Source organism: Dermacentor variabilis, unplaced genomic scaffold (genome assembly GCF_050947875.1).
Source record: "Dermacentor variabilis isolate Ectoservices unplaced genomic scaffold, ASM5094787v1 scaffold_12, whole genome shotgun sequence".
NCBI classification, from domain to species: Eukaryota; Metazoa; Arthropoda; class Arachnida; order Ixodida; family Ixodidae; genus Dermacentor; species Dermacentor variabilis.
The window spans coordinates 33,192,731-33,220,366 of NW_027460280.1; the positions used below are offsets into that span (position 1 = coordinate 33,192,731).

Below are 27,636 nucleotides of genomic sequence, written 5' to 3' on the forward strand. Positions count from 1 at the left end.
CAGCAATTGAAGTAGGAGGTAAGACACAAAGGCAACCAGCAGGTAAGCTCTGCCAAGTAACGAAAGGCCTCGTAAAGAAATGACAAAGAATGAAAGTGTCCAACTCAAGAGATAAGATAGAATTTGCGGAACTGTCAAAAGTGATCAACAAGGAGAAAGTAAGGCATATTCGAAATTATAATGTGAGAAAGACTGAGGAATCAGTAAAAAATGGACACAACATGAAATCATTGAGAAGAAAACTTGGCATAGAACAAGCCAAGATGTATGCACTGAAGGACAAGCAGGGTAATATCGGTAATTTCGAAGATACAGTAAACGCGCGGGGAGAATTCTATACTGACCTGCACAGAACCCAAAGGAGCCACGATACCTCCATTCGAAGCAGTAATGAAGAGGTTGTATAGACTCCTGTAGCTAGCGACGAGGTTGGAAGGGCCTTGCAAGACATGAAACGGGGAAAAGCAGCAGGAGAAGATGGAATAACAGCCGATTTAATCAAAAATGGAGGAGACGTCATGCTTGAAAAGCTTGCCGCCCTTTATACAAAATGTCTCATGACTTTATGGGTTCCAGAGAACTGTAAGAATGCGAACATTATACTAATCCACAAAAAGGGAGACGTTAAAGAATTGAAAAATTACAGACCCATTAGCCTACTTCCAGTATTGTATAAAATATTCACCAAGATAATTTCCTATAGAATAAGGGCAACACTTCAGTCAACCAAGGAGCAGGCTGGCTTCAGGATGGGATACCCTACAATGGATCACATCCATGTCATTAATCAGGTTATCGAGAAATCCGCAGAGTACAATAAGCCTCTCTATATGGCTTCCATAGATTACGAAAAGGCATTTGATTCAGTAGAAATACCAGCAGTCACAGAGGCATTAGGTAATGAAGGAGTACAGGAGGCTTACGTAACCTTTAAATAAAGGGGTTAGGCAAAGACACAATCTCTCCAGTGCTATTCACTGCATGCTTGGAAGAAGTATTCAAGCTATTAAACTGGGAAGGCTTAGGAGTTAGGATCAGCAACCTTCGGTTTGCAGATCACGTCCTGTTCAGCAACACTGAGGACGAGTTACAACAAATGATTGAGGACCTTAATAGCGAGAGCGTAACAGTAGGGTTGAAGATTAATATGCAGAAGACAAAGATAATGATCAATAGCCTGGCTAAGGAACAAGAGTTCAGGATCACCAGTCAGCCTCTGAGTTTGTGAAGGAGTATGTTTACCTAGGTCAATTACTCACACGGAACCCTGATCATGAGAAGGAAATTTACAGAAGAATAAAAATGGGTTCGAGTGCATACGGCAGACACTCAGATCCCGACTGGAAGCTTACCGCTATCATTGAGAAGAAATATGTACATTCAATGCATTCTACCGGTGCTAATATATGGGCAGAAACTTGTAGCTTGACAAAGAAGCTCAAGAACAAGTTAAGGACCACGCAAAGAGTGATGGAACTAAGAATGTTAGGCATAACGTTAAGAGACAGGATGAGAGCGGTGTGGATCAGAGAGCATATGGGGATAGCCGATATTCTAATTGACATTAAGAGAAAATAATGGAGCTGTTCAGGCCATGTAATGCATAGATTAGATAACCGGTGGACCATTAGGGTTACAGAATAGATGCCAAGAGAAGGGAAGCGCAGTCAAGGATGATGGAAGACTAGGTTTGGTGATGAAATGAGGAAATACGCAGCTGCAAGTTGGACTCAGTTGGCGCAGGACAGAGATAATAGGAGATTGCTGGGAGAGGCCTTCGTCCTGCAGTTGACATAAAATATGCTGATCATGATCATGAAAAGTTTTGATGGTTCTTTGATGTCTTAAATAATACCCATCAGTTGTTTCAGAGATGGAGAACAAAGGCATGCAAGAAATTGGCCAATTGTTGGTGTCTCCAACAGGCCTGTGCTATTCACTTTGTTGCTGTTGCCAAGCAGATGAGCAGAGATGAAGACTAAATTGTAAAGAAATTTATTCAGCAAATTTGGACCTTCTTAAAGTATGGTACAACTCAGCAGCAGTGATAGCAACTAGCGCAGTCAGTGGTCATCGAACCAAATGATGATGCTTGCATCGAACTGCTTTTTATATTGCTTTTTATGAAGCGGCCACGTAAATAATAGAAGATACGACAAACATCAGTCTGTGTGTCAAAAGTTATATATCCTGAAAGAGAGATACCAATCAATTGCGAGAAGTGTAATTACTCTGGATCACATGCTTTGGCATGTAGTCTCCTGTGACTTTCACAGACTGTGACAAGGAGAGAGACTGGTGGCGGCGAGTCCTACACAGTGGAGTTCTTTTCGATCAAGTACAGGCCGTCCTCCAGAAGGCCCATGATACGGCGGTAAGGTTAAACCTTACTGTCCTGATGTGGGAGCCGCCTGCGTCAACCTAAGGGTTGATCTTCAGGACATTAAATAAAGTTCATCATACCATACCATACCAATAGTAATTTTCCACGACTGCATTTTTTGCCGTTTCTCTCTTTGTAGCATGAATTTAAATTCGCTTGTAGAAAGTTGAAATAACCTTTGCTCAGGCAGGATGTTTAAACAAACCTCACAAAAGGATTGTTTACAGATTTATGAGCCAAAATTCTCACATATACCATACGCTATGCAGCGACAGGCCCATTTTGTGCCCATGAAAAGACATTCAAATTGCATAAAGCTTGTAAAAATAACAGTACCATTGGAAGCAACTTGACACATCGCTTTCAGAAATGTGGTGCATTTCTTTTTAACAGCTCAATCTCATACAAGTTTCATTCAAATTTGAAATCATCCTTTATTGAGGTATCGAAGGCTTCAATACCTATACACCGGATTATTTATAGATCTTGGTTTAAAATTGGTCTTCAGGAAGTTGATGCAAAAAAAAAAAAAAAAGAACCTGCCAAGTGGCTGCTCTTGGAATGTGGCAAGCTCCACGCTATCGTTATTGTAAACTTGAGCAGTGCACATAAAACATTTAAACATGAGAAAGGAAACAGGACAACTTTAAAGACAGAATTCAAAACACACAAATTTTCTTGCATCTCATTTTCTATGTGTGCTGCTTAAGAATAAATACTGTAGGTTCCAACTCACCTGCTTTTCAATTCTTCTGCAGTTCATTGTAAACACTACTGGTACTGTTTATTTTCTACCTTTTCTGCTTCAGTTGTGGTGCTAAGCAAGCCTATAGCTTGTCCAAACATTATATTTCGCCACCAAATTTGCTATTTTGTGAGAAAACAAATCTCTACACTTTCCAACAAAGCAATGACTTCATGCTGAAACACATATGATACAGCAAATTATGCCTCACAGAACCAAATTATATTTCAACTAAAACATCTCAGTTGTCTAATAAATGCCTTCATACTTTTTTGTGGGCTCATTTAAAGAGTCTAAATTGTGGAACTAAGCGGTTTGTTAACTTTTTCCACATTGTACGCATGATGAGCTTGGTGCCATAAGTTGTCAAAAATAATTTCCAGTGCTAAAGTTGCTCAATATTTCACTGCTAGAGAGGACATAGACTTAAGATAAACATGTAGAATTTCCATTCTATTTATGCAAGAAGTTGTTCTACGTGCATCATACATGATACACTATGCAGTAAGATGTTAAGCTGATAAGCTCAATTGAAAAAAACAATTGATACTGAGTCATGGCAAACACTAGAAAATATCTTTCTCAGCATGATGTTTCAGAGATACCGAGATATCAACCTCGCAACTGCTTAGCACGTAAAAAACATTAGCTCTCTAATACTCCGTCATAGCATCCCAGTAGGAGATGCATGTCCCTCCATTTTATGACCATGCATAACTGTTTACAAGGTCACAAAAAAATTCCTGCCCATACAATGAGAAATATATGCAAGGACGAGCCCGTACATCAATCTTCCGCAGCCTCTCCTAACCTTGTAGCCTTACCCTCATCATATGTGTACTTCTCACTGTGCTGCTAGTAACATACACATGTGATAAGAGGGAAAATTCCTCCTCTCCAGGTAGCCCATTACAAGGAATTATTCTTTGTTTTCTTGTAGGTGCCACCTGGAAGCGCTACTGCAGTACAATGAATTTTGGTATGCCTAGTTTATTCTCCAAGTCAATTAATTACAGCCTCCCAGACCTTCAGTCTTTTGTACTCTACCGCAGCATTGCTACATTGCAGGTATTTTGAGGAAAATTGACTGATCGAGAATTTCCGGTTTCCCCAAGGGCACAATGCTTTCACTTGCTTCAGAAACCTTCTGAGCTATGAGTGACAGTGCATAGCTGCTTGCAAGTGTCTTCAAATAAATTAGACTACTGTGCAAGAGTAGTCGTGTGGCAATCTGAATGGGCACGCCATTTGATGATGTGACCAGCCTTAACAGCTTGCCAATGCTATTCCGAAAAACAAAGCATGAATGTGTCATGTGTTCACAGAGGCCCGAACAGAAGTACAGATTTTGGTATGTGCAGAAGTTGATGAACATTGTAAGTCATGGTGCTTTTACTATACAGAAATTGCACATCCACAACAAATTCTGTGAGCAGACAACTGCTGTGGTCAACATCTGCCCTTGTAACAGAGTCTTTCAGTAGGAGAAAGACTCCTGCAACCAAGAGGCTCCAATGGTGTAGATATCTGCCTTCAAGCACATCTGCTAGGCACGGCATGCCGCAATACAGGAGCCAACACTGCCACTCAAAAGCTTTCCAATACTTCCGAGCCAGCAGCACCGTTGGCCGCTGGTTAATACGCTCAGGCAATTTAAAGAAAAAATTCTCTTATCCGTGATTATCCATTTTGGATGCCTTGCCACAGTAGTAGTCAGTGCCTGTTGCTGTAAACCATAGATATATTATCTGTTGCACAACACCCAGCAAAACACTGCATATAGCCTGGGCATCAGACCAAATAGGGCTAAAGCCTGGCAAATTAATTAATGGGGATGGCCTCTTGACCCCATGTACAGTGGCACCAGTGTTGCAGGCGTCTGTCATGTCTTTCATCTTCATCTGTTTCATCTCTTCATCTTCATCTCTTCATCTGTTTGGTCTGGAAAGGGCGTGGTGATGAAGTATTTCACAGTACCTAGAAGAATGAAAACCACAAGACATTAGATGGCCCCTCAAAATATGCAGCTAAACAGCTAAATTAGGCCTGTTGGGGCTTGCCTATAAAGATAATTACTTAGGAGGCTGCTTGTGTGTGCTGCACGTAAAAAGACTAATTGGAGACAGAACAGTTCCACAGAAAACGTGGCAATATTATGCAGCATTGTGCCAAAGGTATTATGAACAGTAGTTGTAACAAGCTTTATCCATTGCACACAATGCATAAGTGCTAACTGCTGCTGCTGACACTGAACATGAATAGCTGGTGAAAGGTTAATTATTACAGTGACATGCCAAACATGCCTTCAAAATGTGTGTACCCCTAGGATTAGCTCTTTTCTAGAATTTTTTCTACAGTATCTCCTGTAGGTAATTTGTATTTTAGGGAAATGTATATACAGTACGACATGACAGATTATTTCTGCGGAAGCCCGTAAGGTGGAGGAAGCTTCATGAAAGGGAAAAATTGTCATCCACCTAGTTTGTAGCAAGAAGAGACAAAGGAAACCCACATGGGTTTCGTAAATATGGGAGATGTGTAGTTAACAGCCACAAAGCCTGAAGCTTCCTTTCCAAACTATGGGACAATATGGAGCGCAAAATTTGCTGGCATGTGTGTCAATGGCTACATGCACACCATAAAACTCAGAATATAAAAGTGACTTCGTTGCTCCTTCCACTGTGCTTATTGATACACATTGTTACTATTTTAAGTCACTTACCATCAACATTTACCCTTGGGTGGTAGCACCAGCCACATCCATAGTAGCCATTAAATTGTACCCTGTGTTGGATTGCAGCGCTGAGTAATCGGCACAATAACAGGTGCAGAACATCTCCAAGACAGAAAGTGAAATACCAGTAAATGCATTGACACATACATCACCCAGATATTTAATGAGTAGGCATTTACCTTTGATTTTACCACGTTGTTGGCAAATGTCCATCTTAATCCAGTTTCATTCAGCTCTTGGAGTTGCCTCACGAAGGCTTGGAGTAAAAGAGTCACGTCTGGGTGCTCTTTGCCATACCACAGTACTGGTGTCATAATGTTGTTCCAGTGCAATCATGGCGGCAGCTCATTCAAAGCAAGCTGAACAGGCCATATACTGTAAGCAGAAGAGTTGAAGACAGGACTTCCATTAGAATTTATGGTCAGTGTCAAGTCAGTCTTGTCAATTTTCTGCCGCATCTCTTGGTAATGTATACCACCTGTGATGTCACTCATCGTGCTTTCATGGCAGTGCTTTCGGGTGAGCGAGCTTTAGCATTACGCAATGTACTGTGCAATTACCGAGTTACTGAATTTTGCCTATAATTGATACTTCTCGTCGTTGCTAGCTTTACATGCCATTTATCCTCGTTTGAATTTTTGCAAGTTATTTTTAAGATTTCTTCAATTATGTTTCTTTTTAACTGTGTGAATATACTTGCGATATTTTTAATAGATATTTTTTCTCTTACCGTTTATTTCCAATGATGATGTAGAAATTGTAATATATGACATGACTCACTGTTTGCCACGATCCTACTATTTCCTTTTCATGTCTTGTTAGGAGGTCCCCCCGACAGTTGTTACTTCGGGACCTCTGAATGTGTACTTATACCCATCTTGTATTTGATTCCATCAAAATAAAATATTACAGCAGAGCCAACTGATAGGATGGAGGCAAGATAAGACGGAGGCAGACTGACAAAAAAGCTACCATAACGCACAAGGCCACTACCAGAGTATTGCGTATGGCAAGTATCGCACACAATTTGGAGGCATTTTCTCTCATCCAGAGTACCTTTTGTGTCAGCAAGGTGCAACCTGTAGTGTGAACAGTAAAAATTAAATACAGTGTCTATGTCCACACCACAAACTTTTTTGAACAGGCATCTGCTTTCAGGAAACGCTTTTTTTTTAAAATGAGGTTGTTGAATAACTTCTGAATGTCCTCAACTGCTGTCCACGACAGGCCAAATTTAACGGTAATATCCAAAAGCATCATGCATGCGTCAATGCGAGTAAGCCGCCCGTCTTCAGTGAACGGAATCGTTAGATCTTCAACATTAAAAGAGTCACTTGGAAAGTCATACACTCACCGCTTGAAACCTCGTCTTCCTGGGTGGAAAACGACGTGCCACACGGGGATGACACGTGTTCACTATCTTTTCTTTTTACTTATTTACAGTACCCTTAAAGACCCCACAGGGGTATTACATAAGAGGGGGTAACATTGCACTCACAGATAACATAAAAACAAGAAAAAGCACAGGCTTATACAGAAGATACAGCGGCACAAAATGCATCAGAATTTTTTATAGACGCAACGTCTTTCAGATGTTAATTCCTAAGTTTAATAGCTAAAATCAAAGGAGAAAACTTGAACAAGTTAGTCCTGCAATGGGGTAGGTATACTTTGAATGGATGATCAGTGCGTTGCAAGATGTATGAAGCAGGGCGAATATGTTCTAGTTGGAAAGTACAAGTGCTGTGGTAGAGTTTGAAGAATTAATGAAGTAAAGAAATGGCATTTTTGTTGCTGAAGTGTTTGAAGATTCAAGGTGTTTCGAAGGTAATACTGTAGTGTGTGTAGTTGCGTTTCATAAAACGAATTGCACGATTCTGTGATGATTACAGTGACTGCGTTAAGTATCCCTGATGCGAATTCCAAATAAGAGGCATATCCCAGCTGCAGTCTGACAAGTATTGTACACCAGAAGCTTTGTGTCAGGCGTAGCCATGTAGTGGTTTACGTATTAGTCCTAGTGTTTTACTGTTTAGTTGACATGATAACACCGAGGTATTTGAACTGATTTACCAGCTCAATTGCAGTGTTGTTGATATTATAAGAAAATGACAATTTCGAGCAACGTGTAGTGAATGTCATTGCCTTGGTTTTATTAACATTAATCTGCATTAGCCACATATCACACCATGATGATAATGTAGTCAAATCAGCCTCGAGTCGCTGAAATTATAGCAGTTTTTTATTCTATGTTATCCCTTTCATTTGTGACCTCCAAGTCATCGTAACTTGCTTCAGTAGGCTGCTGTGAACTCCGGCTTTCATTCAGCGTTGCTGCACAGCGGTTGCGGTGAATGCGAGAAGGCAGGCCTTTTATCGGTTCTGCCGGCAGACCTACTGCCGGCAGAACTTGAAAGATGCCACTTTGTGGCCTGCGGTGAGGGGGCATTGGACCCAGGATTGAGGTAGGCTTTCCGCCTTTTCTGTGGCGCAAGAATGACGTGTGATGTGCTCGAGTGCTCCACTGTCCCTCGTCAATACACTCGTCACATCGAAATTGCCCCACTCATGTGTAGGCCACCCATAGAATAGGCGATGGCACTGGGGTGGACAAAGATGAAAGGAGCAGTCAGGGTGGTTGAAACAACGAAGCATATTAACTCTTTCCTTACCACGGGGAAATTGGCTGTTTTTTGGAAGGTTTAGTTAGGAATTTTTTGTGCAACAGCTACCAAGTTTACAGTGTCATGCAGTACATAAAAGTGAAGGTAAATGAACATGCTCTCAAATAGTATTTATTTTTAAAAAATACAAAAACATTTATTTATTTACATTAAAAAATTCTTGAACAAAAAAAAAACAAAAGAAATGAGTAAGGAGCAATATCTCTGGCAAAAAATTTTTTAGCAAAATTCCAAAATATGCAAATTGTGGGTATGTCACGGCAACATTTTTTCAAAAATTATGCCCATACATTAAGTACTCTTTGAGTTACGAAAAATTACAAGACGCATAGTGAAATATTCACGTTCTTGATTGTTCCTACTTACGATTTTTTTTTTTCAAGGAAAACAATAATTTATAGCACAACATTATATACCAAAACGCGTGTACTAAATGCACATTGCAAAAGCACATTTTGACAAAAAACACTGATAACAAAATGCATAATAAAAATTTGCAAACACAAATAATGAATGAAATTCACTGAAGCTTTCTTAATGATAACTTATATTTTCAGAGCAAAAAATTCTACAAAGCTTGACAGATACAAAATAGTTTATATTCCATAGCAGAATATCACAGCACAATTGTAAGTCAGCTCAATAACTTTTTGAGCCATATATGTTTCGTTCAGCCAGAGTGGTGTGCCAGTCGCCGAAACAGTTTCTCATTGTGAAGCACAAATGCACATTGCATGTGCGACAGAACACATTTGTCTTGTGTTCAACTTTCTTTTCCTCATATAGCACTTCCTATCATTCCGGCGGACGTCCTCTTTCAGGCTTGTGCTGTACAGCCGTGCATGGCGCAGCTGGTGAGGGAGGGACAGAAACTGGTGCTGTGTCCTCTAGTTCTAGGAGTTGTCCAATCAGCTCTGTCCTGAAGGCCAGCTGGTCAAATCGAGAAGGCCTAGAAAGCTCGGATGCTTGGGGATGCTGCGTGCGATATGCTTGAAAAATAATATAGCTGTTCACAGCTGTGATATCGATGCAGTGGAAGAATAATGTTTTCCACCAGCAGACGCATTTCCTCAAAACACTGTAATCAGCTGGTATGATTTATCGACTCCAAGCAATCTGGCGTTATATTCGTCAATGAGCTGTGGCTTTTTTATGGCAATTTGCTGCCACTTACCATCATTCTTTTCTCGTCGTATGGCAAGCACGTGTGAGTTAGTTGTGTGTGCGGTGCTAACCATATGCACAACACGTCAATCTTTCCATTGAAGATACAAGACTCCCTTGTCTCTCAGCCAGCAGATGTCTCCTCTTTTAGCTCTCCTCTCCCAAGCGATGCCTTTCAGTTCTGTGGGGAATCCCCGGCGATCTTTTCGTGTTGTGCCGCACGCTGTTTGGCGTTCCAAGAGGTGCACAAGAAGAGTGGTCAAAGTGTAGAAATTGTCCATACAGATAATGTGCCCACGATCAAGGTACTTGTCGCAAAGCTTAGTTACCACATCAAAGGCCAGCCTATTGGCTCTAGGTTTTTCACTCTTCATTGTGCAAGAAAAGGTGAGGCGTGCAGACAGGACACAAGAGAAGTGGACAACACGAACGCCGAACGACGTTCGTGTTGTCCACTTCTCTTGTGTCCTGTCTGCACGCCTCACCTTTTCTTGCATAATGAATCCTTACCAACTAGCTCAGCTTTCTGTCGTTCTAAGTTTCATGCTTCCCTGTATACACTATGAACTGGATGGTGTAGCCGGTTTTCGGGTCCGCAAGAACCCATAATTTGTAGCCCCATCACAACTTTGTCACTAATGTATTGCCGAATTCCAGACCACGCTTTGGATTTTACCATTCTTTCGTCCACTGAAATTTCGCGATACCGCTGGAACAATGACGCGGAGCAGTCGTTGATGTGCTGAAGAAGCCAGGACACTTGTCTAGTTTCTGTGCCCCAGGTGAAAATTTCTAACTGATATTTAACTGGCGTGCAACTGGTTCCAGTTCAACTGGGTTAAGGAACACATTCCCAGTCAGTAACTGGGACCAGTTGCGACCTGGGACCAGTTGGCATCTGGGACCAGTTGGGATCTGGGACCAGTTGCCAGCTGGTCGTAGTCCCAGAACCAGCCCCCCCTGTGCATGTACTCCATGTACTCCAGCTAGCTCAAATGATCTTGAACTTGCGAATAATGGTCATCCTAGCACTTCAAACACTCTAAAAGACTCCACGTAGAATAAATAACTTTATTATCACAGTTAAGTGACTAGGGTGTCGCTTCTCTGCCTTGCCGTAGCATGGTCGGCATTGTTTCAAGGAAAGAGACCTCTTCGTCTCTCTGCTTTTATGCAATCTTGAATTTTTTCTGACAGTATATTAGTTAAGTTTGCAGCTGCTCCTGATGCATCGATGTTGTTTACCCGTAACCAATGGGACAGGGTTGCTGCAAAATAACAAGTAGCAATTGTTACATGCGTGTTTCATAACAGCCATATCAATTTATATGAGATATACACAGCAGACAAACCTTCAACAATGTTGACTTTCTCGGGTGTCAACGCAGGCTTTGGAAGCTCGCCAAGATTCTTTTTCCTTGGAGGCGGCCGCGTCGTTGTTGGTTTCTGGGTCAGAAATATGCAGCATGACCAGGAGCGCGGTGAAACGTCGCCTTGACATAATGTTTGGAGGGAGAATCCCGAAAAATAATTTTGATGTACTCCAATAGAAAGCAGCCGCAGCAGTTCCAGTACTCCCATGTACAATAGTAGGGCGACGAACTTCATCATTTCCGCTGGGGTTACTTCTTTCCACGAACCATCCTTCTCGCTGTAGGTCGGTTTCTCGAGGACGTGCATCCATGCATACTTGTTGGTATTTGCACAAATAGCATGAATGACCTCCGCCGTAAAGAAAAAGCAAAAAAAAAAAAAAATCGAGCGCTCACGATAGCCGCTTCGGGCCGCTACGGAGCGTCATCACGAGGTCAATGCCCGGATCTCTCTGGGGTCGAAACTCCACGCTTTTTTGAGCTGGTGGAAGCACGTCTTGCCCAAATGAAGTGACCACTCTAGAAATAAAGAAAATAATAGTTTGGACACCAACAGGGCAATTGAACCGGCTTACATAAACAAAGCGGACGGCGAATCCGAAACTCACCTGCGGGTAACAGCTGATGTTCCCGGCAGATCGGCTGCATCTTCCTCATCTGAGCCGAACTCCGACGACGCAGCATCGATGTCCGAGTCATCTGTGCTCGATGAGTCCAAAATATCACTTGCCGGATCGTCGGTTTCGAGCGAAACTGCGCTCTTTCGAGCGCGCGCGGTTCCAGATGTCGACGCCATCGCGCCGCGTTATGGTCCACCATAGCCACCGTAGCCGCGTCAACCTTTGAGCTCGCGCGCCCTTTAAAAATCGCCGCCGCGCGGTAAAAATGTGAACCGTGCAGAAACAGAAACTCTACTTTGTATACAATCACCGAGATGGCGCCACAAGTTTAGGGGCGCAGCGTTTTTTTTTTTTTTTTTTTTAAGTGCGCGTTCAAAGATTTTGTTTACCGGCGATTGAATAAAGAACGAACTTTTCTTACCATGACCTAGTGCCGTGGTAAGGAAAGAGTTAACTCTATGCAACGAAGGAGCAGTGGTAGCGGTACAAACTCATATTGGCTGAGGGGACAGTGCGATTAATACGGGTGTCACAATGTCACCTATGATGTCACGGTGGGCCCGATTCGGATCGAATTTCTCGGTCGCGATTGGCTTCTTGGCTCAATCTGTGGAAGGGAGCCAATCGCGGTTCAGAATTTCGATACAGATGGGGCTCAATCGCGATCGAAAAAGTGTTTTTTTTTTTTTTTAGAACTTCGACTTTTCTTATTTTTTCGTGTGATCGCCCCTTTCTAAGGGCAACGGTTAAGTGATCATCATCATGAAATATGGATATGGATGCAATTCTAAGCCAGAGATATGCCAGCTGCTGGTTAATCATAGAGTATGATAGAGGCAATAGGGGTTAATGCTCGTTCTGTGGCTCTACTACGCATGTTGGTTGTAGTGGTTGGTTGTTGTAGTGGTTCTTTATTCTATGGTAGTGTCGTGTGTCGTGCTCCACCTGTTGCCTAGGTAGATTTAAAATGAGCCCGACGTCGCTTGTTAGTAAACGTCTGATAGTGAAAGACTCTAGAAAGATATTGCGTGCGATATTTCCTGTGCTTAAGGAGAAGACTGAAGATATCAGAGACATTACTGAGAAGCTGAAGCTGGTATTCAACCATGGTACTGAACATAAATGTCTTGTGTGAGGAACTGCGCAGTTGAAAACTGTTGTGTGAAAAGCCACGGCGGCAAATTACCGCAAATGTTGGTGTGTGGTAGTTTTACTGAATGGTGGTTAATGAGTAGCTAGTTATTGAATAAAGCAAAGATACTGTTATTAAAACCAAGGAAAGTGCTGAGAAAATATGACTTTTTTGTTATATGCAGCATATGAAAGTAACGAATAATCCAAAAGAAGTTGGCGGTTAAAACCGAGCATATTTGCATCTCTCTTTTGGGAAGTTTATAAAGACATCAAGAACACTCCTCTGTGAAAGACTGTCACCCTTTGCTTTCCTTTACTCTGTTTACTGGCGACCTTTTATTAATGTGCTGTTTTATTCCTGGTGGGAAGGTGCGGAATTTGGTGTTTCTGTACTTATTGCATACATAAGCAATTTGCCCTCTTAGGGCAAATTAAGCATACCCTCTTGCAAGCATAAATCAGATTAAGGGTGGTGGGTATAGTTGTTGAGCTCGGAATGCCATGGTTGTAAGGAAGACGAGCTGTTTACCCAATTAATGAGGAAGAGGTTAAAAATAGAAAATGTTCACTTCCTGCTGGCTTTGGTTTTGGTCAAATTTTACAGCAGGATCACACTTTCTTTAATTCATATTGTTCAATAAAGCACTATAGTTTTGCTTGCTCGGTTTGCCTTGGGGGAAAAAAAGAAAATCCCACCTTTGTATGCACACCTCGCATTCAGAGGAGCAAGCTACTGGAGAGAAATGGATTGGTCTTGCTGCCTGTAGACAGTTAACAGTCTGGACAAACTAGGAAAACTGCCCCAAGTGCTTTAACAATGCAGCCCCATAAATTTTTTTCTACAATTTGACCTAGGACAAGTCGGTTGCAAGTGCAATATCGGCTGTGAAATGTGATGGAAGAGGAATGCAGGCTGTACACTGGCTGGTGCACAAAGCGTTAATTTGTGGGGTTATGTTTGTCTCCTTTGTCTCATCTTGATAGCACTTTATTGCACTTTTAGTAGTTCTTGGTACTTGGTGCACTTTCTAAAAGGTGTAAGCTTATTGTAGGAAGTGCTGGGCACGAGCACAGTGGTGGCAGAGAACTGGTATGATATTAATTTATTTAGTTTATTAGTTTATGTCATTTAGGATTAATCAAGTGTACATGTTATTTTAGTGACTGCCAACGTTAGTTGAAATACCTGCAGTCATGTTTGTTTGGTGTTTAAAGCAGTGTCTTGTTAGTGATCATGCATTAGAAGCTCAAGCATGCGTTCCTTTTCCTTTTAGAATTGGACATTCGACTTCAGGCCTATGGTATTAATGTTGCTGCGATTGGGCATTTGGAGGCTTCTGCAAGAGGTGTGATTGGTGAGTGTCTTTAACCACAGTAATACTATCCAAATATGAATAGGGCCACTCGCTCAGGGAAACCTCTGGTTCTCAGTACCTTGTGTCAAAATCGGTTACAAATTCTTTTTTACTCAGTACCATTGCATTGATGCACTGCTCATATTTCATAACTGCATTATCTGCTTTTGCTGATATGCACTCTGACCACCCATTGCTTTGGTGCTCTACGGCCATCATAGAGGACTATTCGGCACCATAAGTGCTATTTATCATTATCATATGCACATACATGCCCCTGGAGATTTTCGTAGTGCCAGTTGATATTTTTGTGCGTGTGTGGTGCACAATAATACAATAACGGTATTCTCAAAGCAAGGTTGAAAACTTTACTGCGGAGAATGTTGAGTGTAGTTAAAAGACCATGATGGATAACAGACACAACTAAGTGCTCATTTATTGGTCTATGTTTGTGTTTAAGTTGGTTAGTCTGTACTTGGCATACTTAATTATAAAGCTCACCACCTAACCTGACATCATGTCACACAGACTTAAAATTTTATGAAGCAAAATAAAGTTGGGTACGTCTGATTCTAGGTTACTCTGTGGGAGCAAGCAAAACTGCATTACGGTGGCTGAGACTTTCCGACAGGGTGAGTGTATTGTGCTCAGCAGTGAATGTAAATTGTAAGTGAATTGCCCTCTTTGTATTCTAATAAATGATTGTACAGTTGTCAATTTTTCTTTTCCTGCTTATCACATGCCATACTATGCTTTATTCGGTGATTCATGTTCTCCTTTCTAATATGTTATGTAATTGGTATTTGCTTCTCTTTTGAGGATACATGCTGTAGCAGCTCCGTATCCTTGCATTGCAAAACTTAAAGGCCAACTACAACAGAATCTGTTTTGCTAAATTGGTCATAAATGAATAATATATACTGTTAAAGCAACCTTGTAAAAAATGTAGGGCTGGTAGTAGTTTAATTTTCTTATTAACAGGCTTTGACTAGCACTAAGTAGATGGTGCATCTGGTGGTTAGTAGACGAGACAAATCGCAGCACCTCACTTTCGAGATTTACAGCTTGCCACAGGTGCCGCATAATCACGGACACCATGCAGAGGAGCTGAATTGGTTCTCAACATTTTAGATTCTGAGTCATTTTCGGTGTGTGGTAATGGCGTCATTTCTTACATTTTCACTCTCAAAAGCATGTATCTTTGGAAACTTTTTGTGGCTCATCCATTCATATTTCAAACATGGAGGCTGGTTATACACTATCTGAAACGGCTTATTATGTAGTCTAGAATTTTATTGCATTTGGCCTTTAAAAAGAACTTGACACTGGAAGGAGGGAATGGTGACTTGGCTAAGACAAGCTGTAAGTAGAAGAAATTTTTAACAAAACTAAGATCTCATTCAATATTGTGCATAGGCATGATAACACTAAAGAAATTACATTGATATATTTTGCCTTGTTTATTCTGTGGAAAACGACATTTTGGCATTTTTATTGTAGTCGTGCATAAATGTTCTTTCTGCAAATAATATCATTTAGAAGTCAGCACTGTCCATGTTCATATACACAGCGCTGGCTCATATTGCTAAGCATTGCTTTGTGAGTTCCTCAGGAGAAGTAGATTGCCATCTGCTTCTTGCCATTTGTCATTTGAAGTTTTTGACCAGCTGTATAATTGTGTGTATAACGCTGGTACTTCATATGCTGTTGCTTATTTCATTGAATACAAAAATGGTACTCCATGCACATAATGGCACTCATCTTAAATAGTATCTTGAAATATATTTATTTTCTCCTGGCCCAGTTGTTTAGCTCTTTGATGGAAGAAGAAGAAGAATTTATTCACCCACGAAAATAAAAGCACAGTAACAAGATATACAGAAGGAGGTCCCAAAGCTCAAGGCTGTAGGGGGACCTCCTGTTCTAATTAGAAAGATCAAAACAAGTTAGGTTAGAGCAAATGCAGCAAAATTGTAAAGTTGTCTACAAATAATTACACACGACAGCAAAAGAACTGAAACATTATATAATAGTACACAGAATTAAGTTTTGAACAAATAAAAGTAACAAAACAATTCAGTTTAATGCAAATACAGCAAAGAGGTAGAATTGTTTAATGTATTAATGCAAAAAAACAAGTAAACTGAAAACATGGCATAATGCTGTACAGAATTACATCTTGTACTGAATTAAAAACAAAACAAATGAGGGGAAGTGAAATGTAGCCAAGAGGCAGTGTTCTAACAAGAACTGACGCAAGGAAACAAGTGGACTGAGATGTGGTGAAATGTTAAAGAGATGTAATGGTTTACACATAATGAAGCAAACAGAACATGTTAAATTACATCATAGCATTCATAAGTTAAGTAAATATGAGAATAAACGCTTTTAAAAGCTACCTATACTAGGAGACAGCTTTATGTCTGTTGAAATACAGTTCCAGTAAGACATCTCTGTGAACGCAGAAGTGAATTTACCAAAATTAGTTCTGATTTCAGGTAATAAGTTGTTAGCTAATGCAAATCGAGTATTATTATGATTAGCAAATTGTTCAGTGTTTAAGATTATTTGAGGAATGTTTGAATGAAGGGAATTATAGACAAGGATTGCCATGTTTAATTGAAATAGGTTATGAATTGTGAGAATGCGATGCTCTTGCAAAAGAGCAGATACACTACATTGGGGTGACTGGAAAGTAATAATGCAGGTGGCCTGGTTCTGGACGTGTTGTAAAGGAACAAGATGAGAGCTATATGTGTTGCCCCAAGCTGCAATGCAGTAGGTGAAGTGACTGCGAAGGAATGCATGATAAAGAGAAAGCAAGATTGGTAGACTTAAGTATGGACATGCTTTTATAAGAATCCGGATACCATATCCAATTTCTTGCTTTAGATGTGCAATATGGGTAATGTACTTTAAGTTGGAATTGAGGACAACCCCCAAAAAACGACAATGACTAGAAGGTTTGATGGGATAACTATTGATAGCTATGGTTGGAATATTTATTACTTTCTTTTGAGTGGGGTGAAGTAGCATGTGGGGGGGGGGAAGACTGTTTTACTAGGGTTAATTTCTAAAGAGTTACGATGACACCAGCGAATAATGTTTTCCAAATCGGTATTGAGCTTAAAAGTTAGGCTATTAATATAGGTGTCAGCAGTTAGAATCTTAGTTTCGTCCGCATAGAGATAAGGTTCGCAGTGTGAAAGATGGGCAGTCAAGTCATTAATGTAGATAGTGAAGAGTAATGGGCCTAATATAGACCCCCTGAGGAGCTCCCCTATCAATTAATTTGAAGTTAGAAAGGTGATTAGAAATGCTAACAGCCTGTTGTCTGTTAGTTAAATAATCGTGAACAAAAGCCAGCGCCGGTCCTACTACACCGATTGCATTTAATTTAGTAATTAAAATATTATGAAGAATTGAATCAAAACGCTTTGGTGAGGTCAATAAACACTGCTCCAGCATATTTACCTTCGTCAGTATGGTGCTTTATTCGATCAGTGAATGAAAAAAGCGCAAGATTAGTAGAGTAACCTGCACGAAAGCCAAACTGCGTGGTGCAAAGAAGGTCAAATTTTGTTAGATACTTAGTTAGATGCTTTTCAAAACATTTCTGTATAATTTTGCTCAACACGGTTAATATAGCAATAGGGTGATAGTTAGAAATCAACCCCCTATCACCATTTTTACATACAGCGACTATTTTGGCTTTCTTAAGTTTAGATGGAAATTCAGGGTGGCTACTGGGAAAACCGGGAATTCTCAGGGAATTTGAATAGTCTGGAAATACTCAGGGAAAACTCAGGGAATTTGTGCTTTTATCAGGGAAAATTACCTGTAACTTTAGTGAAAGGGAACGAAAGTCGTGTTAATGCTGGCTCCAGTAAAAGAGCAATCGCAAAGAATCGTCATTGACGCCGTGTCATAGGCACGATGTATTGCCAGAGTAGTTAACGACCGATTTTCCTGACGCCCGATATTTCGGACATGCCCGATAATTCGCAAGACTTTGCGGCACCACCACGTACTCCATATAGTCAATGTATATTGCCCTGACTGCAGGTCTGAAATGGCATTAATCAAAGCCACCACCGCCGCCATTTTGATTATCTCGCCGCCTCGAACCGGCACACTCGCACGCAGATCCGCTGGCAGCCGTAGCCACTACCGCGGCAACGTTAAGCCTAGCTGCTTCTACGTTCGCTATTAAGCTTCTTGCCGTGCGGTGCCGTGTTTTTCATTGAAAGAATTCGCCGCTGTCAGCAATGGCACCGACTCCGCCTTTGTAATCCTCGCGATTGGCTTCGAAGCTCGCAGAGCACAACGCGTTGCGTAATGCCAGTCACCGAAAGTTAGTTTCACCTCAGTACAGTAGTGCTAGGCGGTGAAGCATGACAAGGGTGGAAAGGGGCAATTGTCACGGGACACAGTATGCATTCCTTAATTATACACGCGTGCACCCCCGTCTCATGTCAAAGTGCGAGCACCGATATGCCTAATAAGTGTGCTGACAGGCTTTAAGAGTTTTTTCGGACGTGCTTGTGGCAATTTTAGCCCTTAAGGGCAGTTAAAGACATGCATTCATTTTTTTTTTTTCGGATAGCCATATTTTTCGGATGTTTTTGCGGCCCCTAGCGAGTCCGAAAATGGGACGTTGACTGTACAACTGACCAAGAGGATGCATCAAATGATCCATGGGGTGAAAGGGTGGTGGCAGAAGGAGGATGAGAACCGAAAGGACCGACGCACTAAGGAATATTAACGGGAAAGGAAGCGTGCCGCCGCCTCTTTGAAGGAGCTTGAGCTCAAAAAACAAAGTGTTGGCTGAGGCCGAGATGCCAGGTGTCCCTCATCCAAACCAGAATAAACTCTTTAAAGCAGTGAAACCCAACACTGAGATGTTGTGTATGGGCTGAGAGTATGTCAGGACTGTTGAGGTTGACTTCCCAGCTGCAGAGAGAGAATCTTAATTGTGACAAAGTTCAGGCCTCATACCGATGAGCTTGCTATCAGTTGATAGAAATAGCTCATATTCAAAAATATTTACTCATGTATGCATCTCCTTTTCATTCGTATTTGAACATGTTCAACTCAATTTGGAATGGGTTTTACCATTTCTTTCGCTGTGCATGTTACTAACACCGTCCTTCTGTTTTGTTTTTAAATAAAATAGATATTACTTCTTACTATTCAAATTGGATTGACTTTTTTTTTTTGTTTCAGCATGCTTACTAGAGAGTGACAGCATCGTGCAACATGGTGTCAGCCTGTCTTGACATAAAACAGAGTTCTGGCTCATTCAGGGAATTTTGCAAAGGTGCTCAGGGAAAACCTGGAAAAATCAGGGAATTTGTAAATGTCAACTTGGTAGACACCCTGATAATACACTGCATTTAAATAAAAGGTTAATTACATAAGAAAATGGGTCAGGTGGGTCATATTGGTCCCATCTTTCAGAGCAACTTCACTGTGCTGTAGCAATGAAATATAACTACGACTGAATGTTTTTGTGTGGCTACATTTCTGTACTTCTCTTAGTTATATTTTATATTCACCAAAAAGGCAGAGCACTTGCACAGACTGTTTTCTTCCTTTTCCATGGTGTTTTATTATTTCAAGTCGCTACAAAAATAACTGAAGTCTTCCTTGAGCAATATTTCTTTCTTGCACGGGAGTAATGGGTAGAAAGTTGAAGCCTATCTTTTCCTAAATCTGTTAATTGAAATTATTTGGGCATTCATGATAGCTGTGTACTTTCTTGATTTTTGTGGCCTTAGGCATCACACTTTGCCATAAGTGTTCCTAGCAATAGCATATTAACCAGTCATTAGCCTCGGCCACACATCACAATGCTGTGAGAAGTGCATTAGCCTTTGAAGCTTTTGAAGAAGTGTTTGTTTTTCTGTGTGGTAATTTTAATGATAATGAGTAGCTCTTAACGATGATGTTGGTATATAGGGTGCTCAACAAAGTCAATAGAAGCATATGAAAATGCATTTATTGCTTGTATAATGTACTACTGCCACTGGCGGATCCAGTGGTGCCCCCACCCTCTTCGTGCTACTCTTTCCGCCCCTGACTAGTGTACGCAGGCTATGTCTGATTTTACACGCTGCCACGATGAGCTAGAAGTGGGCAACAATGAAAAACTTGTCCCACTTGATGAAAATGTACTAAACCACATAAGTCCCACTTTTTTCTCCTATGCAACATGTCCCTCAGCAGCAAACGGCACCAGAGAACACGAGGGACAAGAAAGGAGACCGAGACTATCACAAGGCGGCACTAGAATGCTTGCCATTCAATGGCTTTCACTTTAACCACTGTTTAAGCATTTTAACCACTGCTTAACCACTGTGTAACTGGTAAGGTGTTTACTTCAAAGGACTTTAGTTCACCTGTGTGTCAGGGGTATTATTTAAATTTTGTGTGCTGATCTGTCAGCTCCCTTCAGCTTGTGATAACACAGCTTCCCACATTCTCTTGCAGTGGGTTGGGGTGAGGTGTTTCTTATGTACAGTCACATGCAACAAGAAATTGTCATCTGTGTTGGTTTTTTGCAAAGGTATCACTTGTGCCCTACACGAGTTACTTGAATACTTCCTGCCAGCCAGCAGGAATACTGGCGTGACCCATCACTGCCCTAGAATGCAGCGAACATGTTAACAGAGGAACTTGTCTAGACATGTGACTGTGTATGTCTCTCTTGAATTGCGCCTTAAGTTAGTGGCATGCCGTGTACCATTGTAGCCAAAGTCAGCTTTTGGCTTATGTTCATTGTTGAAATTTTCAGAAGTTTGTCATCAATGGATGCTTTGGTATTGAAACGAGCACTTATAATTCTCTGGGAGAGGTTGTTGGGATAGCTCCATATGGTAAGAAATATTTTGGTATTGTTTCTCATGTAGAGCAAATTGTCGTGATGAATATAATGTGTATGAAATGGAACACAATACTGAAACATTTTCCACAACCAAGCTGATGAGCCTTACACTTTGGACTTTCTATCTCTATAAAGATGGTATATCCTCCTCAGACCCCCTAAAACCCGGTGATACAATATTTTTATGGTCAGTTCTTATTGTGGCCTGATCTGTTACAAACCTAAAATGTTCCATCAAATGGTACAGATACATGTACAGAGCAGCATGACTGCAGTGACTATCAGATTTGTTCATTTAAAAACCTTTTTTGTTGACCAAATCACACAGTGAAAGGTTTAACATCATGTGGCAGCTTATTTTGTTGATTTTCCAACGTGGATTGCAGCATAATTTTGTGGAATTTGCACTGTTATTCACTGGTGTTCTAGAATCATTTTCTTGAAAGCTGGTGACATCAATATGACCAAACTGTTAATAATGTGTGCTGCGTGTACCTCACTTAAATTTAGAGCAGAATGTTATTGCTTGCTGCTTTGAGTTGAACATGGTAAGGATAAACTCCAATGTAGAAGAGCGTAGACGCATGGTCTGAAAAAGAATATGCATTTTCCTTTGGCTTCAGGAGGTTGATGTTTTGCTGCTTGGATGTCTGCTTTTGTAGTGCTATTGCATTGCTGTTACATGTTGAGTAATTTATTCCCACAAATAGAAGGTTACTTAGCTTTCTTAATGGGCCTTGGAACACTTTGTGAACATGGTAAATAAATTTTTGTAGTCACTAGTCAGTACATTAAAAGAAAGCTTTAGCTTGGATGCTTCTATCTAAACTCAATGAATCGAAGAAGTCGTTTTTCTCTGCAACGACTGCACTGAATTTCGTGGGGTTTGTTAGATTTTAACGAAAAAGTATAGTGATCATAGGAAGCAGACTTCTTATTTAGGCCGTTGATGCTTTCATAAAAATAGTTTGAAATTGCTAAATCTTGCATAAATATCATGTTTGTAACTCTATATTTCAGTAATTAAAATTATGTCATAGTTCTGTAAACTGCTCTGAAATATACCCACTAATATGCGAGTAGTACTTTTGCAGAATTCATATGTCAAATTTGTCTGCTTTAAATACTCTAATGAATACAGTTTACAGAAGTGCGATATCTGTTTTTGGTGCAGAGTTGTGGATTTGTAAACTTCCTGCTTGTAATCTTTCTTTTCTTAGCTCGCTGATACTTGGCAATTATTGTACAAAATGCCAAACCCTGAATCAAAATTCTGTTTGCTGCAGTCACTAGAATTTAACCTTCTCTCTCAAATGCAACAAATTGCATTCAAACCAGTTGAGGCCCTATTGCAAAACCCAGTTTCCAGTGTCCAGTGCCATGCCGGATTATGGGCCCAGTGTCGCGCGCTGGATGCTGGTGCACTGGGCAGGCGCGGCATACTTGACGGCACTGGCTACTGGTGCGAAAAGCAGCTCTAGAGTGTGACATACGTGGTGCCTGGCCACCATATATATATATATATATATATTTCTTAAATACAGAAAGCACCAGAGAGTGTTCTAGTGCAATAAAAAAAGAAGAAAAGAGCAAAAATAAAAATGTTTGGACCCAGATTTGGTCCTCTGACCTACAGATCACAAGCCCGGATGGATGGATGCTATGAGCATGACCTACTGGAACTCCAGACCTACACAGATATCCGGCTTCTATGGGAGCCACTTGCGCCCACTCTCGTTCAACCGTTGGCCGTTGATGTCCCCTTTATAACCTGTTCGTCTGCTACTCTATGGCTGACTGGTGCGGCGTTGTAAGGTGCGGCGTTGTAATTAGTATGGTGGCTGTTGTGTTGTGACGAACTGCTTACCTAGTTTATGATTTTTGCAAACACAGTGACAGTGATGTCACAAGGCTTTGATTGGTCACTTGGCTCCAAAAGTTGACTGCCCGAACCTGAAAAATCACGGTGCGTGTAGTTCGCTGCTCTCTAAAATAGCGTTAATTAGCCACTCCTATTGCCTTTTTCAGGCAGTAGCAAACTGCGCAGATCTTACACACTATTATAAGTCACACTGTTTACAGAGTTCATAAAGTACACAATAGTTTCATTGTATATGTTGCAAAGCTCGCTTCTGCGCTCTTTAGAAAGTGGAAGCCACCGTAATGTTCGAGGAACGATTAACACTCATTCTAACTCTTAAAAGTTGTCCATGAATGTGTCGTGAGTTCAAAAAGAGAATTATGCATGCAGCTTCACTGCGTACGTTTCTTTCGCACCACCATTATGCTGCCGCCGTACCACGCACAAAAGCTAGCTTTGCAGTTTGAAAACAGTTCCACGACATAAGGTCTGCAGCGCAGCACGTGTTAAAGCATTGGGATCGCTTTGTAGTTTCTACTGAGCTAGGCATCCAACAACATTAAAAACAAGCTATGCTCACCTTTCCTTGAAATAGACTCGATCAACCTATTTCACATATCGGGTCCAGGACTTACTTGCGAATACTTTTACCAGATCACCTGCCTTTCACTATGGCGCACAGCAGTAAATCCTGATGTCATCTACGACATTATGTTCTCTGTAATCAACTCAAAAAAAGCTATATTATTCTATGAATCTTTTAAAACAATTTTTCCAGTCTCTTACGGAGGCTAGGAAAGGGAAATTTATACCATCTAGCATTGCAGCTGCCACTCGTGCTCGTTGTTTACCTTTCATGCATACCTTTCATACCTCCTCCTTTAATTTCACTATTCAAACGCAAAGCATTCGCAAATTCTTGTTTTGTTCTTATATTTGTGAATTTATTCATTTACCACCAATACAAGCACATTGTGCCTGCCAAAATGGCAGCACGATTGCTGAACAGGTCGCAGAAGCAGACAACAGCGGACAGTTTATAACTAGCACCACTCTGCTCTTACACTCTGTCCCTAGCAGCAAAAAGGGCGAACTAGAACAGACATGCTGGAGCAGGAAGTTCTGTGCAGGTCTGGAGTTCCAGTAGGTCGTGGCCACAGATGTGGCTATGAGCGTCCCCTTTGTAACGGGGCTGTGGGTGTCATGGTCCAGGCGCAGGTTTAGTTTCACAGAGAGACATCTTGCAGACATTATAGATGTGCTATCGCCCTGCAACAAAAACTTACGCCTGTATCAGAAGGAAAAAGTTGTCGTCCGTATTCAATATTATGCTTGCAAGTGCCACGACACCGATTTTTGTTTGCGATTGGTATTTTGATTTTGAAAAAAGTTCTAAATGATTCGCCGACCCAGGATGCTGTATGGGTTGTTACTGTCGATTTTGGTAGCCGTTTCTTGTTCTTCGCGTAAGGGATATGCAACGTTTTCTTAGTTCAGTGATGCGTTTCAATCGACATGTCTGTCTAGTCGCATATCTTCGTCAGGGAAGCGTAGGCTAGTGCTGGCAGGCTTCGGCGACAGCACATATCCCCATATTTATAACGCGTCACATCGGCGCTTATTGCTTTTTCTGCTGACACTGTAGATACGAAAAAAATTGTTTATTTAAGAGGAAGCTTTAGCTCGGGCCCAACTCCGGCGCGGCCTATTCAAATACATGTAAAACGCAAAAACGTTTTTATGAGATAACCCCTGGACCGATTTTGATGAAATTTGTCGCATTTGAAAGAGAAAGTTAAATTCTAGTGACTGTTGGAAGCGGAATTTCGATTTAGGGCTTGAATTTTCTTAAAACGATTTTCAAATATTTGACCGTTTGAAAAAAATAGAAGCATGAAGTTTATAAATTCATAGCTCTGCATCAAGAACCGATATCGCGGTTCTGTAAACGGCATCCATTAGATCATTCAAAGCGGACAAATTCAATATGTCATTTTACATCTTACGTGATTTTGTTACGTTGGTTACAATGGTTTTGCAAAAGTTGTATTTCTCTATGATTAAATTTTTTTATATTCATGTGTAACATATAAATTTTGTCCGCTTTAGATGTACTATTAGATGCAATTCACAGAATCGTATTATCATTTTTAGTGGTTAAGTTACAGAGTTGTAAAGAAAGTTGATAGTATCGTTTTTTGAAAATTTTCGATTTTTGCCAATTCTTAATAAAAAATTGACGATCTAACTCAAAAATTCGAAACCAACAGTCATTAGATTTTAAGTTTGTCTTTTAAATGCAACAAACCTCGTCAAATTTGGTGCAGTGGTTGCCGAGAAAAACGAATTCTCCTTTTACATGTATTTAGATAGGAGCACTTGAGCTAAAGCTTCCTCTTAAGAACACTGATGCGAAAGCTGTAGTAATATAGAGTGATTTCTCTTTGTTAGACTTATTGATTCCTGAGCCCAGGCCAGACGGGCCAATAGCATGTAGACGGACTCGGCGGATACGCTAGGCCTAAGATTCGATAGAAGGGACCGATCTCGGCGCGGGTACTTGGCGAATGCTAAAATGTGTATTTGAGCCTCGGGACCTTTTATCTATTATTTCTTTTAGTACACTAGGGAAAGTGGAAGCGCACGAATTGCCTCAGCTTTGTTATCAGTGCGATAATATCAATCAGCTGTAGGCTTCGAACTCGGAGTCTGTTCGAACGCGTCTGAACGACGTCTCGCCACTTGTGAGGTTAAACGCCACTTTTACAAAATTTCATGCCTAGTATTTGCATATGCTCGGTCTGTTTAATGTCCCCTGGTAGTGTTATCTCAGCTCGACTTAAATTTCACTGCGACAATGGTGAGAACTCGCAGTCATCGGTTACGTACAAGCTACTAAAAAACGAGGCGTCCTCTACGTTTATATGGTTTCGTTCAAGAATGTAGCTATCTGCTCAGTCAAAAAGGAAAATACAAAAAGAAGTAATCTTCAGTGTCAAATATGCATGCATAGACAGGGCAGCTCACGCACCTTTATTCCAAGCAGCTGCGACACGAAATAGACTTTTATGACCCAAAGATATAGCGTTATTTAGGATAGCACCAAGTGAAGAAATTATATAAAGTATTTAATATTCAGTAGCGCCTATACTCCTTGCGTACTGGAACCACTGCGGCACAAACGCAACCAGCGCAGTTTCCAGCACGAACCTGCAAGAACCAGCGCGTGTACAGCGCCAGTGCGGAGGCACTGACAGCACAAACCTGTGTGCCCCAGCGTCATGGCAGTGAAACCAGCGTCTCGTCCAGTGTGACCCAGCTCTTATCCAGCATTCTCACTGGTGTCCCAGTGACATCCAGCGAGCGCCAGCGTCTCCAGTGCGATCCAGTGCCAAAAAACAAAAAAACAAAAAAAAAAAACAAACGCGCTGCTTTCACACTGGAAGGCACTGGAAGACGCTGGTTTTTGCAATAGGTGGGGGGGGGGGGGGGGCTGCCTCATAAAAGCATTTCTGCGTTTTACATCTATTTGAGTAGGTAGGCTGTTGGCCCAGAGCTGAAGCTTCCTCTTAAATTCTGGACCAAATACAGTAGAACCTCGTTCATTCGTTTGGGGGGAAAACCGCGAGAAGAAACATACTAAACGGGAAAACATACGATCCGAAGTAAAAAAAAAAAATTTGACAGACTCAACTATTGTTGACATCAACGTAATGCGAAGTGTCGCGCGGATCGTTGCTGCACGAGACGCCGATGCGCGTCGAGCAGGTAGTGCTCCGGCGACCCGAGATGCGTTTTGTTGTTTTCCTTTTGCATCGTGATTTAAGAAGGCGACGGGAAACCGAAACGAAATTGAGCTGGTGGGCGACGCCGGTTGCCGCCGAAGCGAAACGTAATGCCCACATCGCTCCCCTGCAGCAGGGAACGGCTGCGCGTTTGGATTATCGCCTATTAAAAGCGTGCAGTACGCTACCAATAGCACTACGCACCACGCGCTGTAAAACAGATGGGCGAAGATACTTATCGCGATAAGTTTGGCGGCGATAGCTGTGAATGCGGCGTGCGACGACCCGGGAGGAGATTTGCTGGTACCGGAATGAGAAACCGAGTGCGCGCCGGCGTTTTGACGCCAGTCGACCGGACGAGTATTGCGGTGCAGCTGCCGCGGCGCCGTTTTCTTAATTACATGGGATCTAGCGGCCGGAAAACGTATCATACAATCGCAGTTTGGCGACATACTGAACGTTTCTGCCGAAAAATTTTGTTTTCCAGGAACGTATGAACCGGCAGAAAATGAGTGTAACCCTATTGGGTAATTTTTTGTGTTCTCGATTGCAAATGTTGGCACTGGGAAAACATACATAATGGGACCATATCGATGAGGTTCCACTGTATTAGTGTATGTGCAGTTGGGAGCCCACAGTTTTGCTTGAAAATATATCCTGTGTTCAACTTTTCAAACCCTTGGCACTTTGTTCTTATAATTTTGTGCCCATGGGCATTGTAGTGCTATTTTAGCTGCTTTGTGTCATTCATTCTGAGTGAGAGCTCTAGCAAATGCAAATTGATAGCATTCGCTTTCATTGCAACTGCAGGACATGGATGTGGAAACTTGTACAGGCAGTACGTATGGCACGAAAATTAAACATAGCCTAACAGCATTTGTTTTCTATCTAGTAGATGGGAAGTGGAATGGT

The 27,636-nt window shown here is 41.3% G+C and overlaps 2 protein-coding genes across 2 annotated transcripts in view; one reads left to right on the forward strand and one right to left on the reverse strand.

The window, feature by feature from the left end:
- Positions 1 to 10,767: 10,767 nt before the first annotated feature.
- Positions 10,768 to 11,945, reverse strand: LOC142566041 (uncharacterized). The gene is made up of 3 exons (XM_075676750.1): positions 11,692 to 11,945; positions 11,063 to 11,602; positions 10,768 to 10,978 (listed from the first exon to the last, which is right to left on the reverse strand). Exons 1-2 carry the CDS (start codon positions 11,877 to 11,879, stop codon positions 11,476 to 11,478), a joined length of 315 nt encoding a protein of 104 aa, XP_075532865.1. The 5' UTR covers positions 11,880 to 11,945; the 3' UTR covers positions 10,768 to 10,978; positions 11,063 to 11,475.
- Positions 11,946 to 12,460: 515 nt separating this feature from the next.
- Positions 12,461 to 27,636, forward strand: part of LOC142566040 (pseudouridylate synthase TRUB1-like) — a 30,627-nt gene continuing 15,451 nt past the window's right edge. The window contains exons 1-4 of the mRNA XM_075676749.1: positions 12,461 to 12,812; positions 14,112 to 14,192; positions 14,769 to 14,824; positions 20,989 to 21,070. Coding sequence (XP_075532864.1) covers positions 12,671 to 12,812; positions 14,112 to 14,192; positions 14,769 to 14,824; positions 20,989 to 21,070 — 361 coding nt within the window. The 5' untranslated portion in view covers positions 12,461 to 12,670. The remainder of the gene's footprint in view (positions 12,813 to 14,111; positions 14,193 to 14,768; positions 14,825 to 20,988; positions 21,071 to 27,636) is intronic.